General features: G+C 49.1%; 1 protein-coding gene across 3 annotated transcripts in view; it reads right to left on the minus strand.

Moving 5' to 3' along the window:
- PRKD1 (protein kinase D1) overlaps window positions 1-22,595 on the minus strand; it is a 937,657-nt gene that overhangs the window by 41,519 nt on the left and 873,543 nt on the right. For all 3 annotated transcript variants that reach the window (XM_085627361.1, XM_085627360.1, XM_085627362.1), the window contains 3 exons: window positions 8,652-8,750; window positions 7,641-7,908; window positions 4,289-4,374 (listed from right to left, as the gene is read on the minus strand). In XM_085627361.1, the coding sequence (XP_085483487.1) occupies window positions 4,289-4,374; window positions 7,641-7,908; window positions 8,652-8,750 (453 nt within the window). The remainder of the gene's footprint in view (window positions 1-4,288; window positions 4,375-7,640; window positions 7,909-8,651; window positions 8,751-22,595) is intronic.

Genomic DNA, 22,595 nt, shown 5'->3' on the forward strand with positions numbered 1-22,595 from the left:
ATGGCTCCCATTTTCTTTAAGGGTTCAAACAATTTCCCCAGTTCCCATTGTCTGGATGCAGTAATTGCGGAGACATCTGAACGTATTTGGAATGCTACATCTTCTGCATAAAGAGAGTTTAATTTAGGAGCTTTATTTAAGATTTCCTCTTTTAGAGTATAAGTTAAAAAATGCACTTAGATTTTCCTGGGTCTTGTTTTATTTCAGCTCAGTCTGAAAGGATCTCTATGCACTCTTTGTATGTCGGCCCTGACTGCTTCCTCTGAACAGTCAATGCGATTTGCCTGTTTTATGAGTTTTATTACGAATTCTTTCAGATTACTCCCCTCCACCCCTTCCAGAACTTTAAGCAGGCGGATGTTGTTTCTTCTTTGAGAGTTCTCTAACGCCTCTAATTTATCTTTCATTTCTAGTCCTTTCTCTTTCAGTGTAGCTATATGCTTTGTATTGTCCTCCGTCTGCGTTACCAAGTCAGCTACAGTCAATTCGAGACCATTGGTTCTAGAAGCTAAAAAGTCTAATTTAGCTTCAAATTTATCGCAGGAGGTTATAATATCCGCCTGATTATTCTCAGAGACCAGGAATCTCTCTCTCATCTCTTTCGCTAGTGTTTGTAATAGAGCGTACATTGAACTGGACTGGGAGTTCTAGTTCGCTCGTCATCATTCTCTCGTACATTAACTTTGTCTGCCATGGCCTGATGTTTTGTTGGTAGTGCCTGAGATGTCTGTGCTGTGAGTAGTGTGGTTGACTCACTAGGGCTACACTGGATCTCCTGTTCCAAATTCACAGGTATTTTTTCTGCTGTATTTGGCATCTCTGTAGTCTGTATATCATCCTCTTGCAGTCCCTCCTCTTCCCTAAGGGGGAGAAAACTCTTAGAGGTGGGGAAACTGTTCAAGATGATTTGGGAAACACTTGGGTCGTGGGTGTGATCTAGTAGTCGAGTCTCGGCCTCTGGCTTTAATACTAATGTAGTGGGGGTAATCTTAAAATGTTCCTGAGAGACGTTGTTAATTTTAATTTAGGTGCTTGTTGGACCGATAGCGCGGTCTTCTTTTTACCAGAATCCTTATGCTTATGTGCTCCCGAGCTCTTGGATTTACTTTGTGTTGGTTGTTTCTTTGGGGTCTTTGGTTGTACTGCTCCTTGACTCTGACTGGCTTTGGTGTCTTGTATCCTGTCTCCTGTATCCTGTGAGTTCAACATATATGTTTTCAGTTTAGAGATCCTTAAAGAATATCTAGACTGTGTCTGCCCTAAGTTTGTATTTATTGAGTTATTGGCCAGTTTCCCACGAGTAGTGCTCTGTGTTTCCTCCTTATGTAACCTCTCTGATCTCTTTTCCAAGGAGTTTACACTTAGGATTTCCAGCCTAAACCCCCTCTCCTTACCCTTGTATTGCGGAGGTTGGTACTCTGTATCAGGTCCCTTGGAGTTTGGTCTCGTCTCTCTCACCGTTGCTCTCACCGTCGCTCTCACCGAGGGTGCACTTTGTCCACCTTTGCTTTCACCCCTCTCTCTGCCTTCGTTGCTCCCTCTCCCATTCCGGAAACTTTGGAGAGGTATTCGAACTACAGCTCTCCGTCCCCTTCCCAGACAACATGCAGCGCGGGCACAGAAAAGCCCCAGACTCTCGCGGGGGTCTGACGTTCTCCCCAGGCTCACACCCCTCCGAGCAGAGCACTCCAAACCACCAAACGCCGCCGACTCCGATGAGGGTATTGTTTTGTATTCACAGATAAGGGCACTATTTGTATTCATAGATGAGGGCATTGTTTGTACTGATAAATGAGGGCACTATTTGTATTCATAGATGAGGGCATTATCCTTACTGATAGATGAGAGAATTAGTTGTATTCATAGATGGGGGCATTATTTGTACTGATAGATTAGGGCATTTTTTGTATTCACAGATGGGGGCATTATCCGTATTGATAGACGAGGGCATTATTTGTATTCACAGATGAGGGCTTATATGTATTCATAGGTGAGGGAATTATTTCTATTCATAGGTGAGGGCATTATTTGTATTCACAGATGAGGGCATTATCCGTACTGATAGATGAGGGCATCATTTGTATTCATAGATGAGGGCATCATTTGTATTCATAGATGAGGGCACTGTTTGTATTAATAGATGAGGGCATTATTTGTACTGATAAATTAGGGCATTATTTGTACTCACAGATGAGGGCATTATCTGTACTGATAGATGAGGGCATTATTTGTATTCATAGATGAGGGCAATATCCGTACTGATAGATGAGGGCATTATCTGTACTGATAGATGAGGGCATTATTTGTATTCATAGATGAGGGCATTTTTCTTATCCACAGATCATGGCATTATCCATACTGATAGTCCTCGAGCAAATCTGTGACACCAGCACTCGCGCTATACAAATGTAAGGTCCAAGCGGCAGCAATGTATGGATCAGAGCTATGGGGCACTAGTGACGCCAAGCAATTGACAATTGGGGAAAACAAATTTGTGAGGAGCTTACTGGGGCTACCCCCATCAAAACCGCTTATCCCAGTGTTCAGCGATCTAGACTTGAAGCGTATAGGGCATCTTACAACTCTGCGACCATTGCTCTATTGAATACGACTGTGGATAACACCAGAACTAGTAGTATACAGAGAAGGTGTACGTCAATTACTGGTCATTGACACTTGCTTCACCTTCCCTTGGTTAAGATTTGTACAGAAATGGCTCACAAAGCTAGTTCTCGAATCTTATTGGACTAACCCACACAGCCTAACATCTAGCTGTAAAGATACACTGACGGGAACTTATTGGCAATACATATTGAATGCACGCCATTGTGACCCGAGACTAGGAAGGTTAACATCTCAATTCCTCACTATTAAACCAAGTCAGAGCCGTGAGGAGTTTCATGACAGTGTACAGCCGCACCTAGCAAGAACTCTATACCTAAAGTTAAGATATAATATCTTACAGCTCAAGAGCCGCACAGCAAACTGGGGGGCAAGGAAGACCGCTCTTGTACTCTACGCACTACACACGCTCTAGGGTCCACAGAGAACATATCACATATTTTGTTTTTCTGTCAGGCATACGATAGACCAAGGAAGACATGGATTCGACCGCTATGCAATAAAATGGGTTTTAGAAAGTATTAAGGGGCACTAAAGGTACTGACAACTAGCACCGCACCACATGTTACATTTGCCTTATCCAGATATTTGTTCACAGTGGGACTGATAAGGAAAAAAGTAGGACTAAAGCTGTGATGCACCAAAGACTAATGTACTTTTCTATGTAAAAAAACCCAAAACTTCTGAATTGTTTAAAATATCCGGTCATTACCCCTTTTATTGAATTGTAAAAATGTTTTTATCCAGTTTTAAAATGTGAATTTATTGGGGAGGCAACAATTGAAAGATTCAGTTACGCACCTAAAATATTTTAAATTGTCTTAATTGAAATTCCTGATTTTTAAAAAAAAATGTATCGCAACTAAATAATAAATGTCTGGATGTATTTTAGATTGTATTACGAATGATTGTATTTCTATGAAACTTTTATGGCCTTTGGTCGAAATAAAGTATTTAAATGAAATGATAGATGAGGGCATTATTTGTATTCACAGATGAGGGCATTATCCGTACTGATAGATGAGGGCATTGTTTGTATTCACAGATGAAGGCATTTTATCTACTGATAGAAGTGGGCATTGTTTGTATTCACAATTGAGGGCATTATCTGTACTGATAGATGAGGGCATTGTTTGTATTCACAGATGAGGGCATTTTATCTACTGATAGATGAGGGCATTGTTTGTATTCACAGATGAGGGCATTATCCGTACTGATAGATGAGGGCATTGTTTGTATTCACAGATGAGGGCATTTTACCTACTGATAGATGAGGGCATTGTTTGTATTCACAGATGAGGGCATTATCTGTACTGATAGATGAGGGCATTGTTTGTATTCACAGATGAGGGCATTATCTGTACTGATAGATGAGGGCATTGTTAGTATTCACTGATGAGGGCATTATCTGTACTGATAGATGAGGGTATTATTTGTATTCACAGATGAGGGCATTATCCGTACTGATAGATGAGGGCATTGTTTGTATTCACAGATGAGGGCATTATTAGGTTTGTCTTTAGTAGCACTTGAGGGCTTTGCCTGTAGCTGAAGGCATTACCCCGTATCGAGGGATGAACATCAATATTGGCTGTATCTTATCACATGATAGTTTTTTTTTTAACCTGTACCTACAAGGCTTTAACTAGTTGAACGAGAGGCTCACCTGTAACCAGGGGTGGCTGAGTGTCTTGTCCACACTATAGCGCTTCCTCATTTTCACTTGCAACAAATTGTTGATGAGGTCGATAGCTAAAAAACAAAAAAACATATGTTTAGTGAGTGGCAGTAACACAGACTGGCTGGCTTTCAGCCTGGAATAGGAAACCTATAGGCAACCTACCATAATGGTGACATTATAGCCGGTATCAAAATGCTGCGACCCTCTATTACAGGGGGGAATTGCACCCCGTAATTGGAGAGACAATGTCACTTGTACCATCATATGGTGGCCTTACTGCCCAGCACGGACAGGGTTAAATTGAGCAGGTGCATCTTGATCCAACATGGGCTCTGACAACCTGGAATCTGTGTTCCAGTCTGTGGTTACAACCTGGAATCTGTGTTCCACCAGTAACCCAAAGTCAAAGTAATCTCACTATTTAACACGGAAGCTTTCATTCAAGTTTGCTTTCAACTGCTATCAATGCGTTTCAACATTTTATCTGCACATCCTAAGCTTATCTCCTTATTCTGGTCCTCTGTCTGTGCATTCCAGCCATTTGGCTGCACATTCCAACACTTTATCTGCATATTTTAAATGTTTACCTGTGGATTCTAACCCTAGCTTTGTAAATATGTATATGTACTTTCCAAACTTTTATCAGAAGCATGTTTTAAACCTTACCCACACCTCTGTCTGCATGTATGTACGTGTACATTCCAGCCCTTTATCTATAAATTCCGTTCCTTTGCAAATTTTAAAAGTTCTGATCCTTTTTCCGTGCATGCCTACTTTATATCTTTATTCTAATATTTTATCAGTACACTAGTTTATTTTCTGTACATTTTAACCCTTTATCTGTGAACTATGAAACATTTTCTTTGCATTCTAACCCTCTAACTATGAATTCTAACGGGTACATTCTAACACTATAGTTGTACATTTTAACTTTTTATGTATACCTTCCAATCAATCTGCTGTATATTCTAACATTTCATCTGTATATTCAAAACCGTCAGCTCTTTATTCTAGCCATTTGTTCTCTCATTCAAGCACTTCGTAAATCCCATTCCCGCTTGTGAATTCTAACTCTTTATCTACACATTTGAATCCCTTACCTGTGAACTGCAACCAGTTGTACATTCTAGCTCCTTGTCAATACTAGGCTCACACACTTGTGTTTTTTTCTGCTGCCTTTTACCGCAAGATGCGTCCTAACGACATGAATTGCTGTAAAGATGTATTTCATGGATTAATATAGCCCTAAATTACGGATTTACATTTCATGTAAGTACAAGTAATTTCGCATAATTTTGCTGAAATTTCACGTAATTACATGAAAGCAAATTCATTTCAGACACCAATAGGCAGTACTCAATCAGTACTCTTCGAAGCACTTGCAGTACATTCTAGCCCTCTATCTGTACTCTCTAATGCATGAACTGTGAATGCTAGTCTTTTATTGGTACATTCTAATGTATGAACTGTACATCTTATCCCGTTATCTGTACATTTGAATGCATGAACTATAGACTAACACCTTATCTGTACATTCTAGTGCATGAACCGTACATTCTGTCCCTTTATCTGTACATTCTAATGCACAAACTGCATTCTAACCCTTTATCTGTGCATTCTAGTACATGAACTGAACATCTTAGTCTTTCAGCTGTACATTTTAGTGCATGAACTGTACATCCTGTCCTTTTATCTGTAAATTCTAAAGCACAAACTGTGCATTCTAACACTCTTTCTGTACATTCTAATGTAGGAGCTGCACATCCTAGCCTTGGAGCCGTACATTCTAGTGCATGAACTTTACATCCTAACCCTTTATTTGTAGATTTTAATTCACGATCTCCTAACGCTTCACCTATTGTAACGTTGCAACCTCACATCAAAGCAGAGATCTTTGTCAGTGGAACAGTTGATGGTTGCATTCTAATACCGTCTGAGTAGGTTCTAAAGCAGCACCCTATATTTTAACAATGTATCAGTGTGCCTGACCCATAACGAGCTCATTCTCATACTACTCACTGTCTTCTAACCCTTTACCAGTACCTTATTATCATTTATCATAGCCTTTTAAACTCTACATCAGTACCTTTTTACTCAGTATCAGTACATTTTGTCCTCGTATTAGCACCTTCAAAATGGTTGCCAGATGACTTATGTTATCAAGGACTCGATGCTCCAGTACTGTGCTATCACGTAACAACCTAATGGATTCTGGGAGATGTAGTCCTAGTGTGCTTGGTTGTTCCAATTGAACAAACACCTGAATATAATGATTTGTAAAAGAAAAGCCTAGTGCTAGAGCATTGTGTCTCTGTTGACATGAAATCATCTGGTAACCTTATATTAGTACATCTCATTCTGTACCAATGCCATATAACCGTGCATCAGCACCTTCAAAACCCGCTATTCCTTGCTCTGGAAAAGGTCCGTATTACCCTGCATCAGTAAAGCTTCTAGGAGCGCCTTCTTCCCCGGCACTGGTCTGTCCCATTGGCTGATGCTCATTGCCACCTTCTGGAATGGTTTCGAACATCTCCCTACAACTTCAGGTTCCCGCGATAATACTGTTGCAATGTGCAGCCTTTGGACACAAAGTTTACATCATGGACACTGATGGATCAAATCGGTGACCCCAGTTGTTTGGGTACCACTGCCAACTTCTGACCCAACCATCAGTACAAAAATGTTGGCACCACCAGGGCACTTACTATGGGTGGTAGTCAACTCATGTATTTGTGGGGTGTTTCAGCGCCACACTACACTTTCACTTGCGACCACACTTGCTGCCCCGTATCTGTGAAGGGCATATTTTCACCCAAAAGAACTACAGCAGTACATGGCAAGATTAAAGACAGATTCTGTGCTATGCAACTACATTAACATAACTTTAGGGGAAGCTAGGGAACGTCAAATTCACATATAGTGATTTTTATTGGAAACTGTTTGCACATTTTTTGATCACACTTAAAACATGGCTAGGTTTAAAATTCTACTGGAGTGATGAAGCAAGAAGGAAAGCCAGGCATGGAGGCCAGGCATGAAGGTCAGGCATGGAGGCCAGGCATGAAGGCCAGGTACGGAGGCCAGGGATGGAGTCTAGGCATGAAGGCCAAGCGTAAAGGCCAGACATGAAGGCCAGGCTTGAAGGCCAGGCATGGAGGCCAGGCATGGGGGCCAGGAATGAAAGCCAGACATGGAGGCCAGGCTTGAAGGCCAGGCATGAAAGCCAGGCATGAAAGCCAGACATGGAGGACAGGCATGAAGGTCAGGCATGAAGGCCAGGCATCCACTGTTGATATCTAAGAGATGCTGGCAGGTGCGCATTAATTTAGCCTACCTTCCTGAGACGTGTCCTTCCACGGGTTTGGTGGGTACATGAAGGCGGCGTTCTGGATCTGGTCATGGATGTCCTCATCCTCATTGAAGGGGAAGGTCCCACTCAGGCTGACATAGATAATGACACCAACGGACCACATGTCCAAAGACCGGTTGTATCCACGATTGCGAAGAACCTCGGGTGCCAGGTAGGCTGGTGTTCCCACCACCGAACGGCGGAAGGACTTCTCCCCAATGATGCGGGCGAAGCCGAAGTCGCAGAGCTTGACCTGCATGGAAGCAGAAGTCAAAATAGTCAAACATCATGTGCCTAAAACTGTGTCTAATTTTATGATTGCTTAAGAAAGAAATATAAAAACACTTATACATTATACAACTGTTTGTGAACAAATCGAGACCTGGGCTCGGTTCAACCTCTCGTCAACCTTATATTAGATACAATCCCTATCCCTACTGACCATACAGAGGCTCTTGCATGTTAGGAAATCCAGTGCTTAATTTGCCACATAAGTCCTAATGCCCAAAGTTTTTGCAGGGAAGCCCACGACCAGTGTTGCGGAATTGGGAGGTTACCAAATATCAAGACGTTCTAGTCTTGATTCCACCGTATGCATCCTTCATCTTCCACCATACTCTCCCATCACCTTTTTTTTCACTCTTGCGGGTTAGTTTTCATCTCTGCTTTCTCCTTTTGTCACTGTTCTTTAACCATTCTCTTCTGCCTTGTTTCCTTTTCTTCCTTTCTCCCTCTTGTTCTGCAATAAATTCTGATGATTAAAAATAAGTACTGGTCCCTAAAAATGAGGGTCGGTGGGCCCCAACAGCAACTCATCCACTGGCTCAAATTGAGCACTAAGGAACTCTCCCAATTTCCCTGAAGGTCACTCCGTTGAGCAATGATGACCATGATGATACTGAAGCAGAAACAACAGAGCACATTACAACAGACTGTACTCTTTAGGCAACAGTAGACTTGAGTCAGACCCTCATAAACTTTCTTGGTTTTACTCACCTGCGGAAACGGATCGGCTGACGCAAGCAGGACGTTTTCTGGCTTTAAATCACAGTGCACAATATTTTTAAAATGAAGATGCCTCAAGGCCACCAGGATCTGGGGTGAAACAAAGAAAACAGTTTTTTAAAAACATTGGCAAAACCAATAAGTCTGGACTTAGTAAGCTGATGGAATAGTTATTTTTTTATTGCAAGCATTTGCCACACAAATAAAGTGGAAACACATGCCACAGCCTAAAGAAGGTGGCCATATGCTTATAAAAAATATGTGAAATTAAAAAAACAACCATTGGTTATAATATTAATAGAACAGTGCAGGTGTTTTCTGAGCCGGCAGCCCTGGTAATCAGTCCAGCTGCAGCCTCCTGTGGTAAGGCACGCTGTGCAGATGGTGCCCATCTACCAGGTATGCCCACCGACTGCAGTTGTCCTGCGAGGCAGGTTCCTTGATCACTCGCTCCGGGCAGCAGCACTGACATCAGCACGGTCCCGCCTGCAGGACAGCTGCTGTCCTAATGGAGCGTACGGCAGCAGGTGCCTTGTTGGCATGGTTGGTCGACTTCCTTAACGAGCAAGGGCAGCGATAAGGGATACCCACTGCGAAAGATGACTGACACAGCAAACGCTTCAGGTCTGTTAATGAGAAGGAGCGAAGGAGGGCTTGTACCGATCAGTGTATTGGGGGAGGCAGCGAGGGCCTGTGCCAACTCATGCATGGCACCAGGAACAAGGGAGGAGCCACCACCGGTCTAATATTAACAGGGAGGGCCAGTGCCAATGCATGCATGAGATTAGTAAAGCAGGAGGAGCTGGCATCAGTCTATTGATGAGAGGGTGAGGGCCTGTGCCAACTCATGCGCGGCACAAGGGAGGGGCCAACACTGGTCTAATATTAACAGGGAGGGCCAGTGCCAATGCATGCATGAGATTAGTAAAGCAGGAGGAACTGGCATCAGTCTATTGATGAGAGGGTGAGGGCCTGTGCCAACTCATGCATGGCACCATGAACAAGGGAGGAGCCAACACTGGTCAATTAATAACAGGGAGGGTCTGTGCCAACTCATGCATGAGACTAGTACCTCGAGAGGAGCTGGCATCAATCTAATAATTAGAGGGTGAGAGCCTGTGCCAACTAATGCATGGCACCAGGAACAAGGGGAGGGGCAACACCAGTCTATTAATAACAGGGAGGGGCTGTACCAACTCATGCCTAAGACCAGGAGCGAGGAAAGAGCCAACACCTGTCTTTTGATAACAAGGAGGGTCTATGCCAACTCATGCATGAGACTAGTACCGCAGGAGGAGCTGGCATCTGTCTATTAATGAGAGGGTGAGGGCCTGTGCCAACTCATGCATGGCACTGGGAACAAGGGAGGGGCCAACAGTGGTCTATTAATAACAAGGAGGGCCAGTGACAATGCATGAAGGAGACTGGAACACTGGAAGGAGCTGGCATCTGTCCATTAATGAGAGGGTGAGGGCCTGTGCCAACTTGTGCATGGCACCAGGAGCAAGGGAGGAGCCAACACCGGTCTATTGTTAACAGGGAGGGCCTGTGCCAACTCATGCATGAGACTAGTACCTCGAGAGGAGCTGGCATCAGTCTAAAATGAGAGGGTGAGGGCCTGTGCCAGCTCATGCAAGAAATGAGGAGCAGGCTTAGTCATGGAACGTAATGGCCGTCACCTGAGCTAGATACATAACGCACCCGACCGCCTTCCATACATCCGCCCAACAAATCCGCTGCCCTTGTCAGGGAAAGGCTACCGGAACCCGTCCTGCAGCTGGGACGTCGAACGGCGGACTCGATCAACCGCCGGACAGTGTCCCGGGTTGTGGCCTGCGACTCATCTGAAGCCGGGAGCTGCACGCATCAGGTAAGTGAGTGGTGCAACTGGATCCGGCCTCTTGTGGGCGTGAGGCTGTGGTCGCGGTAGTGCTCTTGTCTGGGCCAGAAGTCGAGTCGGCCCGTGTCTCGGAATCCTGTGTCCGACAGGGGTTGTAGTGACCAGACCACCCGCGATTGCAGCAGAAGCGCATAAGCGGGACCGGAGTTATAAAGGCCCACGGAGGTAGCCACAAGGAGTAATATCACAGAGGTCCCGGCTGGAACCCCCGACCCAGTGCCATCCTGGGCACCAGTGCGCCGGCCATCCTGCTGCAGCAAGGTAGGAGATGGCAGAGGGCCACTCTGTGCTACAAAACGATGGCTGCGAAGGGGCTGGTGTTGCGGAGTGCCCAGGGTGCATTTAGCCCACCGAACCTGGGAGGGCTGCGTAGTGCCTGGTAGTACAGCTGCATGTGCCTCCCCGAGCACGTCTGGAGATCTGGGGACTGGTAGGAAGAGTCAACCAACTGGGTCTCCACAGCCCAGAACTACCGCACCCAGAACAGCGACACAGGTAGCAACAAAGGCACGTTGGGCACCAACAGCATGAAGCACTAACTTGTGGTGCCTGGAAGTGCAGTGTAGGCCTTCTTCCCTTCAACCCCCCTTACCCCACGGTACCAGAAACACAGATACCCTACCAGTGAACTGCAAGGGGCAGCATGCCAGTGGAGCAGAGGGGGTCGACGCTGGGGAGTGAGTGTCACTGAACTTACGTGTGGGCTGGCCTCCTGGCCTAACGCAAAATGTCGTCAGCCAGGGGTGCGAAAGTCACGCAGCAGACCAAACTTGAGTACGTGCTGCAGAGACAGGCTGACCCTGAACAGGGTGACAAAGGGGAAAAGATGTCTGAGTCTGAGGGAGAACTTTCCGACCTGACACTAAAAGACATAATGGACACATCTCTGGGGTGCGTGCCTCACTTGAGCAGAGAATGGACACCATCACGTTTGATGTGATGCTGATTCGAGCGGACCTGACCAAAACCGGAGAGAAAGTGAAGCAAATGGAGATAGTCACTGCAAGCCTCATGGGAGAGACGACACAACTGCCACAAGACGTCAAGGACCTACAGGCCTTTCGCAAATTCGTTGAGGACAAGTTAGATGACTACGAAGGGCACTCCAGATGGAACAATGTGAGGATCATAGGCATGCCGGAGAAGGCGGAGGGACCGGCCGCGTACTTATTAGTGGAAGAACTCATCCTTAAGCATCTCCAGCCCAAACAACTGTCACAATACTTTGTAGTAGAAAGGGCGCACAGAGTCCCTGGGGGACATCTGAAGCCTGGGGCTACTCCCCGCCCGCTGCTGGCGAGACTCTTAAATTTCAGAGATAGGGACATTATTCTGCAGAACTCTCGTACAGGCCACCCCTTGAAATACAAAAACTCGGTGATCTCCTTTTTTCCAGATTTCACTTTGAATGTACAGCGACAACGACGATCCTTCTTGGAGGTGAAGAAGAGTCTTTGTGAAAAAGGCTTAAAGTATTCTATGCTGTCTACGGCCCCGCTCGGGGTTGAAGCAGAGTGCAGGGTCTGGTTTTTCGATGGGCCCGAGGTGGCTGCGGATTGGCTTGACGGCTGGAGAGCTGCGAAAGATCACAATGCCCGCTAGATGGCAGAGAGGGCCGATTCGCCTGGGGACTCGGCCCGATGAGAAAGGGCACTGGAGGCAGGTGTCAACGCCTCGTCCGGAGGCAAGCTCGCTCTGAAGCGAAGATTGAACTTCCCCCGAAGGACACTGGTTTGATTCCTTTGATTGACTGTCCCGTATATTCCTTTTCTTGGTGTTGAAATGGCCAATCTGGCAAGACACAGTATTGTTGGTCATAGAGGGCGGTCGGGGTGGCAGAGCTTCCACACCCTATTATATTCTAACTTTAGTTCCAGTTTGGGCGACAGGCACTCTGCATAGTTGAATCATGGGCAATTGTAGGCCCAGAGTGCAGGGAAGCAGGGAGGGGGGAGTTGGGGGTGGAGAGGGGTTGTTATTTGTTTTGTTCGAAAGAGCGACATTGCGACTCACTAAAAGTGAGCTGAGATGCGTAATCTTTGAACCTATACATGGGGACGCACTGGGAAAAGGCCTTTAAGCTCCTAAGCTGGAATGTGAATGAGCTCGGGGACAGAGTAAAGCACAGTATCGTATTGCAGTTTGTCAAACACCACGCCCCGGAGGTGGTGCGTCTCCAGGAGACGCATCTAGTTGGCAACTCCTGCAAGGCCATGAGCAGATAGGGCTATCGGCTGGTGGCCCATTCTGGCTTTACCACGGGTTCCAGGGGGGCAGGTATCCTATTAAAAAACTCCTTCCCAATGTCAATACACCATACGTGAACTGATGAGATGGGTAGGTATGTAGCAATCTCCGGGCAGTGGGAGGGTAAGACACTCACGCTGGTATCAGTATATATCCTACCAGGGTTGCAGGGCAAGTCTTTTGGAGACCTGGGTAAAATAGTGTTATCATTCCCTGATGGTTGTTTAGTAGTGGGAGGAGATTTTAATTCAGTAGTGTCAGACTCTATGGACCGCAGTCCTCCCCGGGCCCTCAGCCCCTCACAAAGCTGGCTCCCAAACTTTCTTGATGCTATGGGCTTTGTGGACATGTGGAGGGTGTTCCACCCACGGCACATTCAACACACCTTCCACTCCGGGGCTCACAACAGCCTATCTCGAATAGACTACCTTCTAACTCCAGCACACCAAGCCGGGAACATTAGGGAAATCCAGCATCAAGCGGGGGGCTTATCTGATCACTCCCCACTGTGGGCCGAAGTAGTCATTGGTGAAAAGAGAGTTGGGCGGGTGGCGCCAATTAACCCGTGGTACCTCAAAAACCCAGTGGTGAAAGACAAGGTAACAGCAGCTATGGAAGCCTACTTTCCAGGAAGCAGGGAATCAGTGACCTCATCCCAACCCTCTGGCAAGCCTTCAAAACCGTGGTGTGGGGTCAGGCACTCTCGCTAATAGCCGGGGTGCAAAAAGAAAAGTCGAAAGACTTGCCGCGCTTGAAGGATGATATCCTATGCCTTGAAGACGGTGGCGGGGAGCCAATATCACAGGATAGGCTTCATGCGTTGAAGCTAAAACAAGCTGAATATAAATCTATAGCGACTGACATGGCCAAGACATTGGGGAGAGACAAAGAGGGCAGGCTCTATGACCTGGGTGACAAGGCCGGGAAATTACTGGCATGGCTGGATAAAAAAGAACTGGCAAACAGACTGGTCACGGAACTCCTGAAGAGGCCCAGGAAAGTTGTATCGGACCCGCAAGAGATTGCTACCGAGTTCGCTGAATATTATCGCTGCGAGCTCCTCCTTCACAGAAGAGGACTCGCAAGCCCTGATCAGAGATATAAAGCTTCCCTCCCTGGCAGCAGATGAAAAAGACTTGCTAGACAGCAACTTGACCAACGATGAAGTAGCCCAGGCGATTAGAAGCCTCCAGCCCGGTAAGGCATCAGGCCTAAACGGCCTGCCAATCGCGCTGTACAAGCTGAAGCCGGAACTACTCGCCACATACATGCGAGAAATGTTTGAAGAAAGTCGAGAATCGGGGCTGCTCCCACCGGACCTAATGGTTGCAACACTGGTCACTATACATAAAAGTAGCAAGCCTAGAGATACATGCTCGTCCTACAGACCCATCTCGCTCCTAAATGCTGAACCTAAAATACTTGCCAAGCTCCTCGCCAGATGTTTGGTAAAAGATAAATTAGTACACCCAGACCAATCGGGCTTCATGCCCTACCGGAACGCTGCTTTGAATGTGAGGAGGCTGCATGGTGTTATGGAGTACAGGGGTACGATTCAAGAAGATGTGGTTGTGGTCTCGCTGGATGCCACGATAGCCTTTGATACAATAGAATGGCCGTATCTCTTTGCAGTCTTGACCAAGATGGGTTTCGGACCCAAAATTATTGGGTGGGTGCACCTTTTGTATGCAAAGCCCTTGGCGCAAGTGGTCGTTAACAATAAGAAATCAGACGTATTCAAGCTGAGCCGTGAGACGCAACAGGGGTGTCCGCTGTCTCCCTTCCTTTTTGTCCTTACACTAGAACCATTGGCGGGCTGGATTTGTGGAGACCCAGTAATCCAGGGGCTAAGGTGGTCCGACACATGGGAGAACCGCATCTCATTATATGCGGACGTTATACTTCTGTATCTTGCGTCCCACTAGTCCTCGATCCACAGAGTGCTGGATTGTTAGAGTCGGGGATCTCTGGTTGGCGCAAGGTTGCCCTTGTGTCAAGCAGGAACCCTCTCCTCCACGTCAGGGCGCAGGATAACCCCTCGCGAATGACCCTTGCTCACCCTCTAGGTGCGTGGCGTGAGCAGCCAAGGCGATTCCTCAGGCGTTGTTGGTTAAGCACTTACAATCGTACACACAGTAAATACATCAATCCCCCCAGAAACGGACACCAGACTTGGATATATATAAAAATACGCTTCTTTATGTAAAAATTAGGTATATATATCTCAGCAGATTTATCACAAGACCAATAACGTTTTCGCTATGCCACCAGGTTGTAAAGCGGGCAAATGTTCGTTGTTCGTAGCTTCAAATGGATACTTGGTAGTCTCTTGCAAATGTTACTTGTGGTTCCAGTACTCACAGAGATCGACTCCTGCGAACGGGGAAATAAGGCGTTGCGGGCCCCGAGCCCGATACTGGAACTTCTTTCGTGAGGTGGAGAGTCGGCACAGGTCGGTGCGACTCTCAGCTTGGGAAGTGTTCTTGGGTCCTCAATCAGCAGGTGTGGGCACGTAGGCAGGCGCGGCCAGCGACCCTTTAGCACGGCGGTGCAGGGGGGTCTCCACAGCGGGGGCGGCGCGGCCTGAGATGTCCGGGGATAGCGAAGCGGGGTCGCAGGGCACAGTCAGTGCAGCTGGATGACCCGGCGTAGATCACAGTCGTCGGACGGCTTCCGGCGGGAGGGGTGATAGCGCGGTCAGCGCGCTCCAGTAGCAGGCGGTGACAGGGATGCAGGCGGCCTGGCCCGGGGACAGAGAGCGGCTCGGGACGGAGCGGGGCTCTCACGGGTTTGAGGCAGGCGAGCTTCTGAGTGTCACGGCCCTAGGAGGGGCGATGAGGGGCGCAGTCTCTTTTCCAGCGGGATGCACACACGGCTCGAATTGGAGGATGAGCAGGAAGCACAGAGAACCCACTGGTCCTGGGGTTCAGTTCAGGGGGCAAGCTCAGATCAAGCCCTTGGAGAATGTTCAAGCACAAAGTAGCAGAGTCTTTTTAGTAAGTCTCTTCCTCTCCTTTCTCAGCAAGGCAAGCAGCAGGCCAGCTCCTCCGGCGTCTTCTTCTCCTTCTAGTCGGGCAGAGGTTCTTTGTGGTAAACAGGATTCTGCTTTCTTAGGAGCCAGGCTCCTACTTTTATACCATGATTCTTTTGTTCTTTAGCGCCAGGGGGCCTGGGCCTGGCTCAGTCCAGTTCTGGAGCACTTTGTTATGGTGACTCTGCTCTTTCTTTTCAGCAGCAGGGCAGAGACATCAGCCGCCCCACAGGGGGCGGCGCCGGCTTTGTGGTGGCAGAGCACAGGGCTATTCAAGAGTCAAGGTGTACTCCTCCCACCCATCCAGGTGTCACCTCTCTACCCACCACCTGGCAGCCAACCTGTCTCTGGGGATCCCCCCACCCTGCTCCTTACTGTTGCCAGGCAGAACACACACACACAGCAGAGGCGGACTGAGATGGTCAAGTCAGTAAATACTAACTTTCTAAAAGTAGCATTTACAAACCCAGGATACTAAAATAAACTTGACTACAAGAAGTATTTTATTATCCTGAGTTCAGGCATACTAAACTTGACACTTCTACCATGCTCCTTGAGTCCACTGGGGTCACAGCGTTGGCGTGATCCCGGCAGCCCATTCTGGCCTATGGAGAGCAGGTAGCCTTCAATAGTGAAGAACGAAAATGGCTGTAATTCACTACTAAGACATGCCACACACATCAGGGCATGTCCTACCTTATGCCTAAAATGCACCCTGCCCTTGGGCCTACCAGAGGGGTGGCTAATATGTAGGTAAGGGAAGGTTTAGGGACTGGCAAGTGGGGGCACTTGCGCAGTCAGCGCGACGGTCCCGGACCGCGCACAGGGTCTGCGGTGGCAGACCCTAGACACACTTTACAAGGCCGCTTCCGTGGGTGGCGCAACCAGCGCTGCAAGCCCACCAGCAGCATTGGCATTCACAAGCCCTGGCACCCCTGGTGCACTTTACTGGGGACTGACAGTGAATCCAATAAACCAATCATGGACATCAATTACAGGTACACTTTACCTCGGGAGCACTTGCACTGCGGCACGGATTAGCCGTGGCGCAGTGCCCTGAGCGGACAACACCAGCAAAACAATCGAGGCACACCATCAAAAAGTGGAAGGGAAACTCACGCCAAGGTGCCAGGTCTAACACGTGTCCCCTCCAGCTGAAATGTGGGGAGAACTACCCTTGCCCAGAGGGTTCCTCGTCACTAAGGCGGAAATACCTGGACAGACCGTCAGCGTTGGCGTGATCTGTACCAGGACGGTGTTCCACCGTAAAGTCCATACTCTGTAGGGAGATGGACCACCTCAACAGTTTCGGGTTTTCACCCCTCATTTGCATCAACCATCTGAGGGGCCTGTGGTCCGTCTGAACCCGGAAGTGAGACCCAAACAAGTAGGGTCTTAGCTTCTTCAGCGCCCAGACCACAGCAAATGCTTCTCGCTCAATTGCACTCCACCTACTTTCCCGTGGAAGTAACCTCCTACTGATGAAGGCTACGGGTTGGTCCCAGCCCTCCTCAGTCATCTGTGAGAGAACAGCCCCTACACCATGCTCTGAAGCGTCTGTCTGTACTAGGAATTCCTTGGAGAAGTCAGGGGCCAAGAGCACGGGCGCCGTGCACATGGCAGTCTTCAGGGTGTCGAAAGCTTTCTGACAGGTGTCAGTCCAAATCACGTTCCTGGGCTGCTTCTTGGAAGTCAGCTCTGTCAAGGGGGCAACAATCGTTCCATAGCCCTTGACAAACCTCCTGTAGTACCCAGTGAGCCCCAGGAAGGCCCTCACTGCGGTCTGCGTCTTGGGGGGTTCCCAAGCCAGGATGGTCTCAATTTTGGGTTGCAAGGGTGCCACCTTGCCACTCCCCACTTGGTGTCCCAAGTACACCACGGAACCCTGCCCGATCTGGCACTTGCTTGCCTTGATCGTGAGGCCTGCTCGGCGCAGAGCCATCAACACTTCCCAGAGGTGGCGCAGGTGTTCGGGCCAGGTGGCACTGAACACTGCGATGTCATCCAGGTAGGCGGCACTGAACGCATCCAGCCCAACCAGTACCTGGTTGACCAACCTCTGAAAGGTGGCAGGGGCATTCTTCATCCCAAATGGCATGACTCGGAACTGGAAGTGCCCATCTGGTGTAGAGAATGCGGACCTCTCTTTGGCCCCATCGGTCAAGGCGATCTGCCAGTACCCAGACGTTAAATCAAACGTGCTGAGGAACCGGGCAGCCCCCAGCCGATCAATGAGCTCATCAGCTCTGGGGATGGGGTGCGCGTCAGTCTTCGTTACTGAATTGAGTCCTCTGTAGTCCACACAGAACCGGAGTTCAGGTGTGGCTCCCGGCGCAGCAGCTTTGGAGACCAAGACCACGGGGCTGGACCAAGGACTGCTGGAGGACTCAACCACCCCTAGCGCAAGCATTTTGGAGACCTCCTCCTTAATGCAAGCTCTGACCCTGTCAGTTACCCTGTAAGCCTTGTGCTTTACAGGTAAGCTGTCTCCTGTGTCCACATCATGGACGCACCAATCTGTGACACCAGGAACCAGGGAGAATCGGTCGGAAAACTGTCCCAGCAAGTGGCGGCAATCTTCCTGTTGTTCGGGCGTCAGGGTGGGTGAGAGGTTAACTCCATCCACTGACCCATCTTTCTCAGAGGCCACTAAGAGGTCAGGAAGAGGCTCGGTCTCCTCTTCCATTCCATCATCAGTGGCCAGCAGCATGCCCACTTCGGTCCTCTCTAAGTGGGGCTTAAGGCGGTTAACATGTAGGACCCTCAAAGGGTTCCTGGGAGTCTGCATGTCCACCAAGTAGGTGATAGGACTTTTGCGCTCCACAACCTCAAATGGACCTGTCCACTTATCCTGAAGTGCACACGGCTCCACTGGGGCCAAGACCCACACCTTTTGTCCAGGTTGAAGCTCTACCAGAGTGGCATTCCGGTCGTATCACCGCTTCATCTCCTCCTGGCTGGCTTCCAGATTTGCCTCAGCAAGTTGCCTGAAACGCCGAGTCTGGTTTCGGAAGGCCAGCATGTAACTATATACATTCTGGGGAGGTTTCCTGGGAGATTGCTCCCAGCCTTCCTTTACCAAACTCAGAGGTCCTCTTACCGGGTGACCATACAGAAGCTCAAAGGGGCTGAACCCTAGAGACTTCTGCGGCACCTCTCGGTAAGCGAAGAGCAGGCATGGCAAGAGGACGTCCCACTTACGCCTCATTGGACCGTCCAGGCCCATGATCATGCCTTTGAGGGTTCGGTTGAATCTATCAACCAACCCATTTCCTTGGGGGTGGTAAGGAGTGGTGAACTTGTAAGTTACCCCACACTCCTTCCACAGGGATTTCATATATGTGGATATGAAATTGGTCCCCCTGTCGCTCACCACCTCTAGAGGGAATCCCACTCGGGAGAAAATTCCCATCAGTGCCCGTCCCACCACGGGGGCCGTCACTGTCCTCAGAGGGATGGCTTCAGGGTACCGGGTGGCATGGTCCACCAAGACCAGGATGAACCTGTTGCCCAGGGCTGTCTTGGGGTCCAGAGGCCCCACAATATCAATACCCACTCGTTGGAATGGCGTACCGACCACAGGGAAAGGTTGCAGAGGAGCCTTGTGCTTCCCTCCGCTCTTACCACTTGCCTGGCAAGTCTGACAGGTTCTGCAGTAGGAATCTGAATTCTTATGCATTTGGGGCCAGTAAAAGTGGGTGACAAGCCTGTCATAGGTCTTGTCCATCCCCAAATGTCCTGCTAAAGGCACATCGTGAGCCAGCCCCAGTAGGAAGGCTCTGAACTTCTGGGGTACCACCAGCACACGGGCTGACCCAGGTTCAGCAGCCTTAGGCTCGGAATACAGGAGGTCACTCTCCCAGTACACGTAGTGTGTTTTGGCCTGAACACCGTTGGCCTGGTCTGCAGCCTGTTGCCGCATACCCACGAGAGAAGGGCATTCTTTCTGCTCCCTGCAGAATTCTTCCCTGGAGGGACCTCCTTCTTGCTGCCAATGGGTCAGCTCAGGCAGATCTCCCAGTTCGGCAATCTGTTCCCCGGTAGGCTCCAGAGCATCCCCCTCAGGGTCTACTTCCTCCTGGGCCGTGGGAACTTCGGGGGCCGGTTTCCCGCGCCTCCTGCGCCTTCTCCCTAAGGCCGGTTCCTGGACCTCTCCCTCAGGCTTCAGGACCCGCTCAACACCCCTACTGGCTGCCATGGACCGGGTGGTCACGCACGCCCAGTCGGGTAGACCCACCATCCTCAGATGCGTGGTCTTCTCCACCTTTTCCCAAGGGGAACTCTCCAGGTCGTTCCCTAGCAGACAGTCTACAGGCATGTCAGTTCTCACAGCGACTTGTAGAGTACCAGAGACCTCCCCCCACTCAAAGGGAACTTGAGCCATTGGACAACGACTCTCCACGTTGTCAGCATTGACAACCCTACAGTAGGCATTGGGTACAATTTGCTCTTGAGACACCAGGTGTTGCCTCACCGAGGTCACGCTGGCTCCTGTATCTCTAAGAGCCTCAACCTTCTTTCCATTGATGGTCACCACTTGCCCATATTTCTTAGTGTTAGAGGGCAGGTAGGTTACAGGGACCATCTCACTGTCTCCTAGCGAGACTAGGGTCATCTGCCCGGGACCCCCACCCTCCTGGACTGCTACCTCCTCCCCAAAGTTAACACTAGCTACTTGCCGGGGTGGAGCACCAGTGGGTGCGGTCTTACCAAACAGGCGACACTTAGGATCAGAGGCAATGTGACCCGGGTCACCACACCTATAACAATTGAAGGGCCCCTTTGGAACAGGTCTACCTGTCGGGGCCCCGTTCTGCTGCGGGGGTGGGGGAGGCTGAGAACCCTTCTGCTGGTTCCCTTGGGAATTACTTTGGGGGCCTTTTTGGAACCCCTTCTGTTTACCCTTGTCCCCCCCACTCTTCTGCTGGGGACCCTGCCCACCTTTGGCGGAGTCTCCCACTTGACCCTTGTGGACCCTGGTGCTGAGCCAGCGGTCCGCCTCCTCAGCAAGCTTCCTCGGGTTGGACAGCTTGCTATCTATCAGGTGCTGGCGTAGCTCAGGAAAACATTGACTGGACAAGTGCTCCCATGCAATTAAATCAAGCAGCCCTTGATAATCATTCACTTTGCTACCCTTCACCCAACCATCCAGCGCTCTGCAGAAAAAGGTCACATACTCCACATACGTACTCTCAGGGATCTTCTTGGTCTCCCTGAACCTCTGTCTATATAGCTCAGGAGTTAACCCATACCTGGTCATTAAAGCTTCCTTCATATGGGGGTATGAGGTCTGGACTTCTAAGGGCAAATCTAACAGTGTGTCCCGCCCTTCCGCAAGGAACCTTCCCCACAACCCCGCTCCCCAGTCTTTCTCAGGGACCCGGTGTGAGGACATGGCCACCTCGTAGGCTCTAAACCACTGCCCTATGTCATCCTTTCTAAAATACTCCTTTACTACATCTTTGGGGATGTACACCTTGGACTCTACCTGCGCTGGTGGAGTGCTGCCACCAGAAGGAGCGGTGTCCAAACTTTTCGCCTTCAGCTCCAACTCCTTCAATCTTATATCATGATCCATTTGGCGTTGTTGTGCCTTCAGGGCCAACTTCTGCTTTTCCATTTCCATTTGTCCGGCCAACTTTGCCATCTCCATTGCATGCGCCCTGTCGGCTGCCCTGTCTGCCAGCTCCTCTGGCGACCGGACTCTGCTGGGCTCCTCAAGGTTGTCGGGTGGAACGATGTCCCCCGCATTCCGTGGGTCTCGTGACTCCTTCCAGGCTCTCAGCGCCTTGAGGTACTGGTTCTTCTTCCTGAATCCAGCATGGGGAACTCTGAATTTTACACTGTAGCCTTTCAATTGCTCCGTTGTGTAACCTTCCAGTCTCTCCCAATCCACCTCATCTATTCCAGAAATCACGGAGAGCGCTCTTCCAGCAGAGAGTGAGCCAGGCATGGTTGCAGTAATGGCAGATGTCTCAACAAAGTTCAACAATTAAAAACCTGTGGCTGCGTTATTTGGTCTGCTCTCACTATCTGGTGATTAATAATTCACCGTATGCAAATTACAAGTGCAAATCCGAAATCCCCACCGCTGCCAACAATGTTAGAGTCGGGGATCTCTGGTTGGCGCAAGGTTGCCCTTGTGTCAAGCAGGAACCCTCTCCTCCACGTCAGGGCGCAGGATAACCCCTCGCGAATGACCCTTGCTCACCCTCTAGGTGCGTGGCGTGAGCAGCCAAGGCGATTCCTCAGGCGTTGTTGGTTAAGCACTTACAATCGTACACACAGTAAATACATCAATCCCCCCAGAAACGGACACCAGACTTGGATATATATAAAAATACGCTTCTTTATGTAAAAATTAGGTATATATATCTCAGCAGATTTATCACAAGACCAATAACGTTTTCGCTATGCCACCAGGTTGTAAAGCGGGCAAATGTTCGTTGTTCGTAGCTTCAAATGGATACTTGGTAGTCTCTTGCAAATGTTACTTGTGGTTCCAGTACTCACAGAGATCGACTCCTGCGAACGGGGAAATAAGGCGTTGCGGGCCCCGAGCCCGATACTGGAACTTCTTTCGTGAGGTGGAGAGTCGGCACAGGTCGGTGCGACTCTCAGCTTGGGAAGTGTTCTTGGGTCCTCAATCAGCAGGTGTGGGCACGTAGGCAGGCGCGGCCAGCGACCCTTTAGCACGGCGGTGCAGGGGGGTCTCCACAGCGGGGGCGGCGCGGCCTGAGATGTCCGGGGATAGCGA

The sequence above is a fragment of the Triturus cristatus genome, chromosome 9 (assembly GCF_964204655.1).
Source record: "Triturus cristatus chromosome 9, aTriCri1.1, whole genome shotgun sequence".
NCBI lineage: Eukaryota > Metazoa > Chordata > Amphibia > Caudata > Salamandridae > Triturus > Triturus cristatus.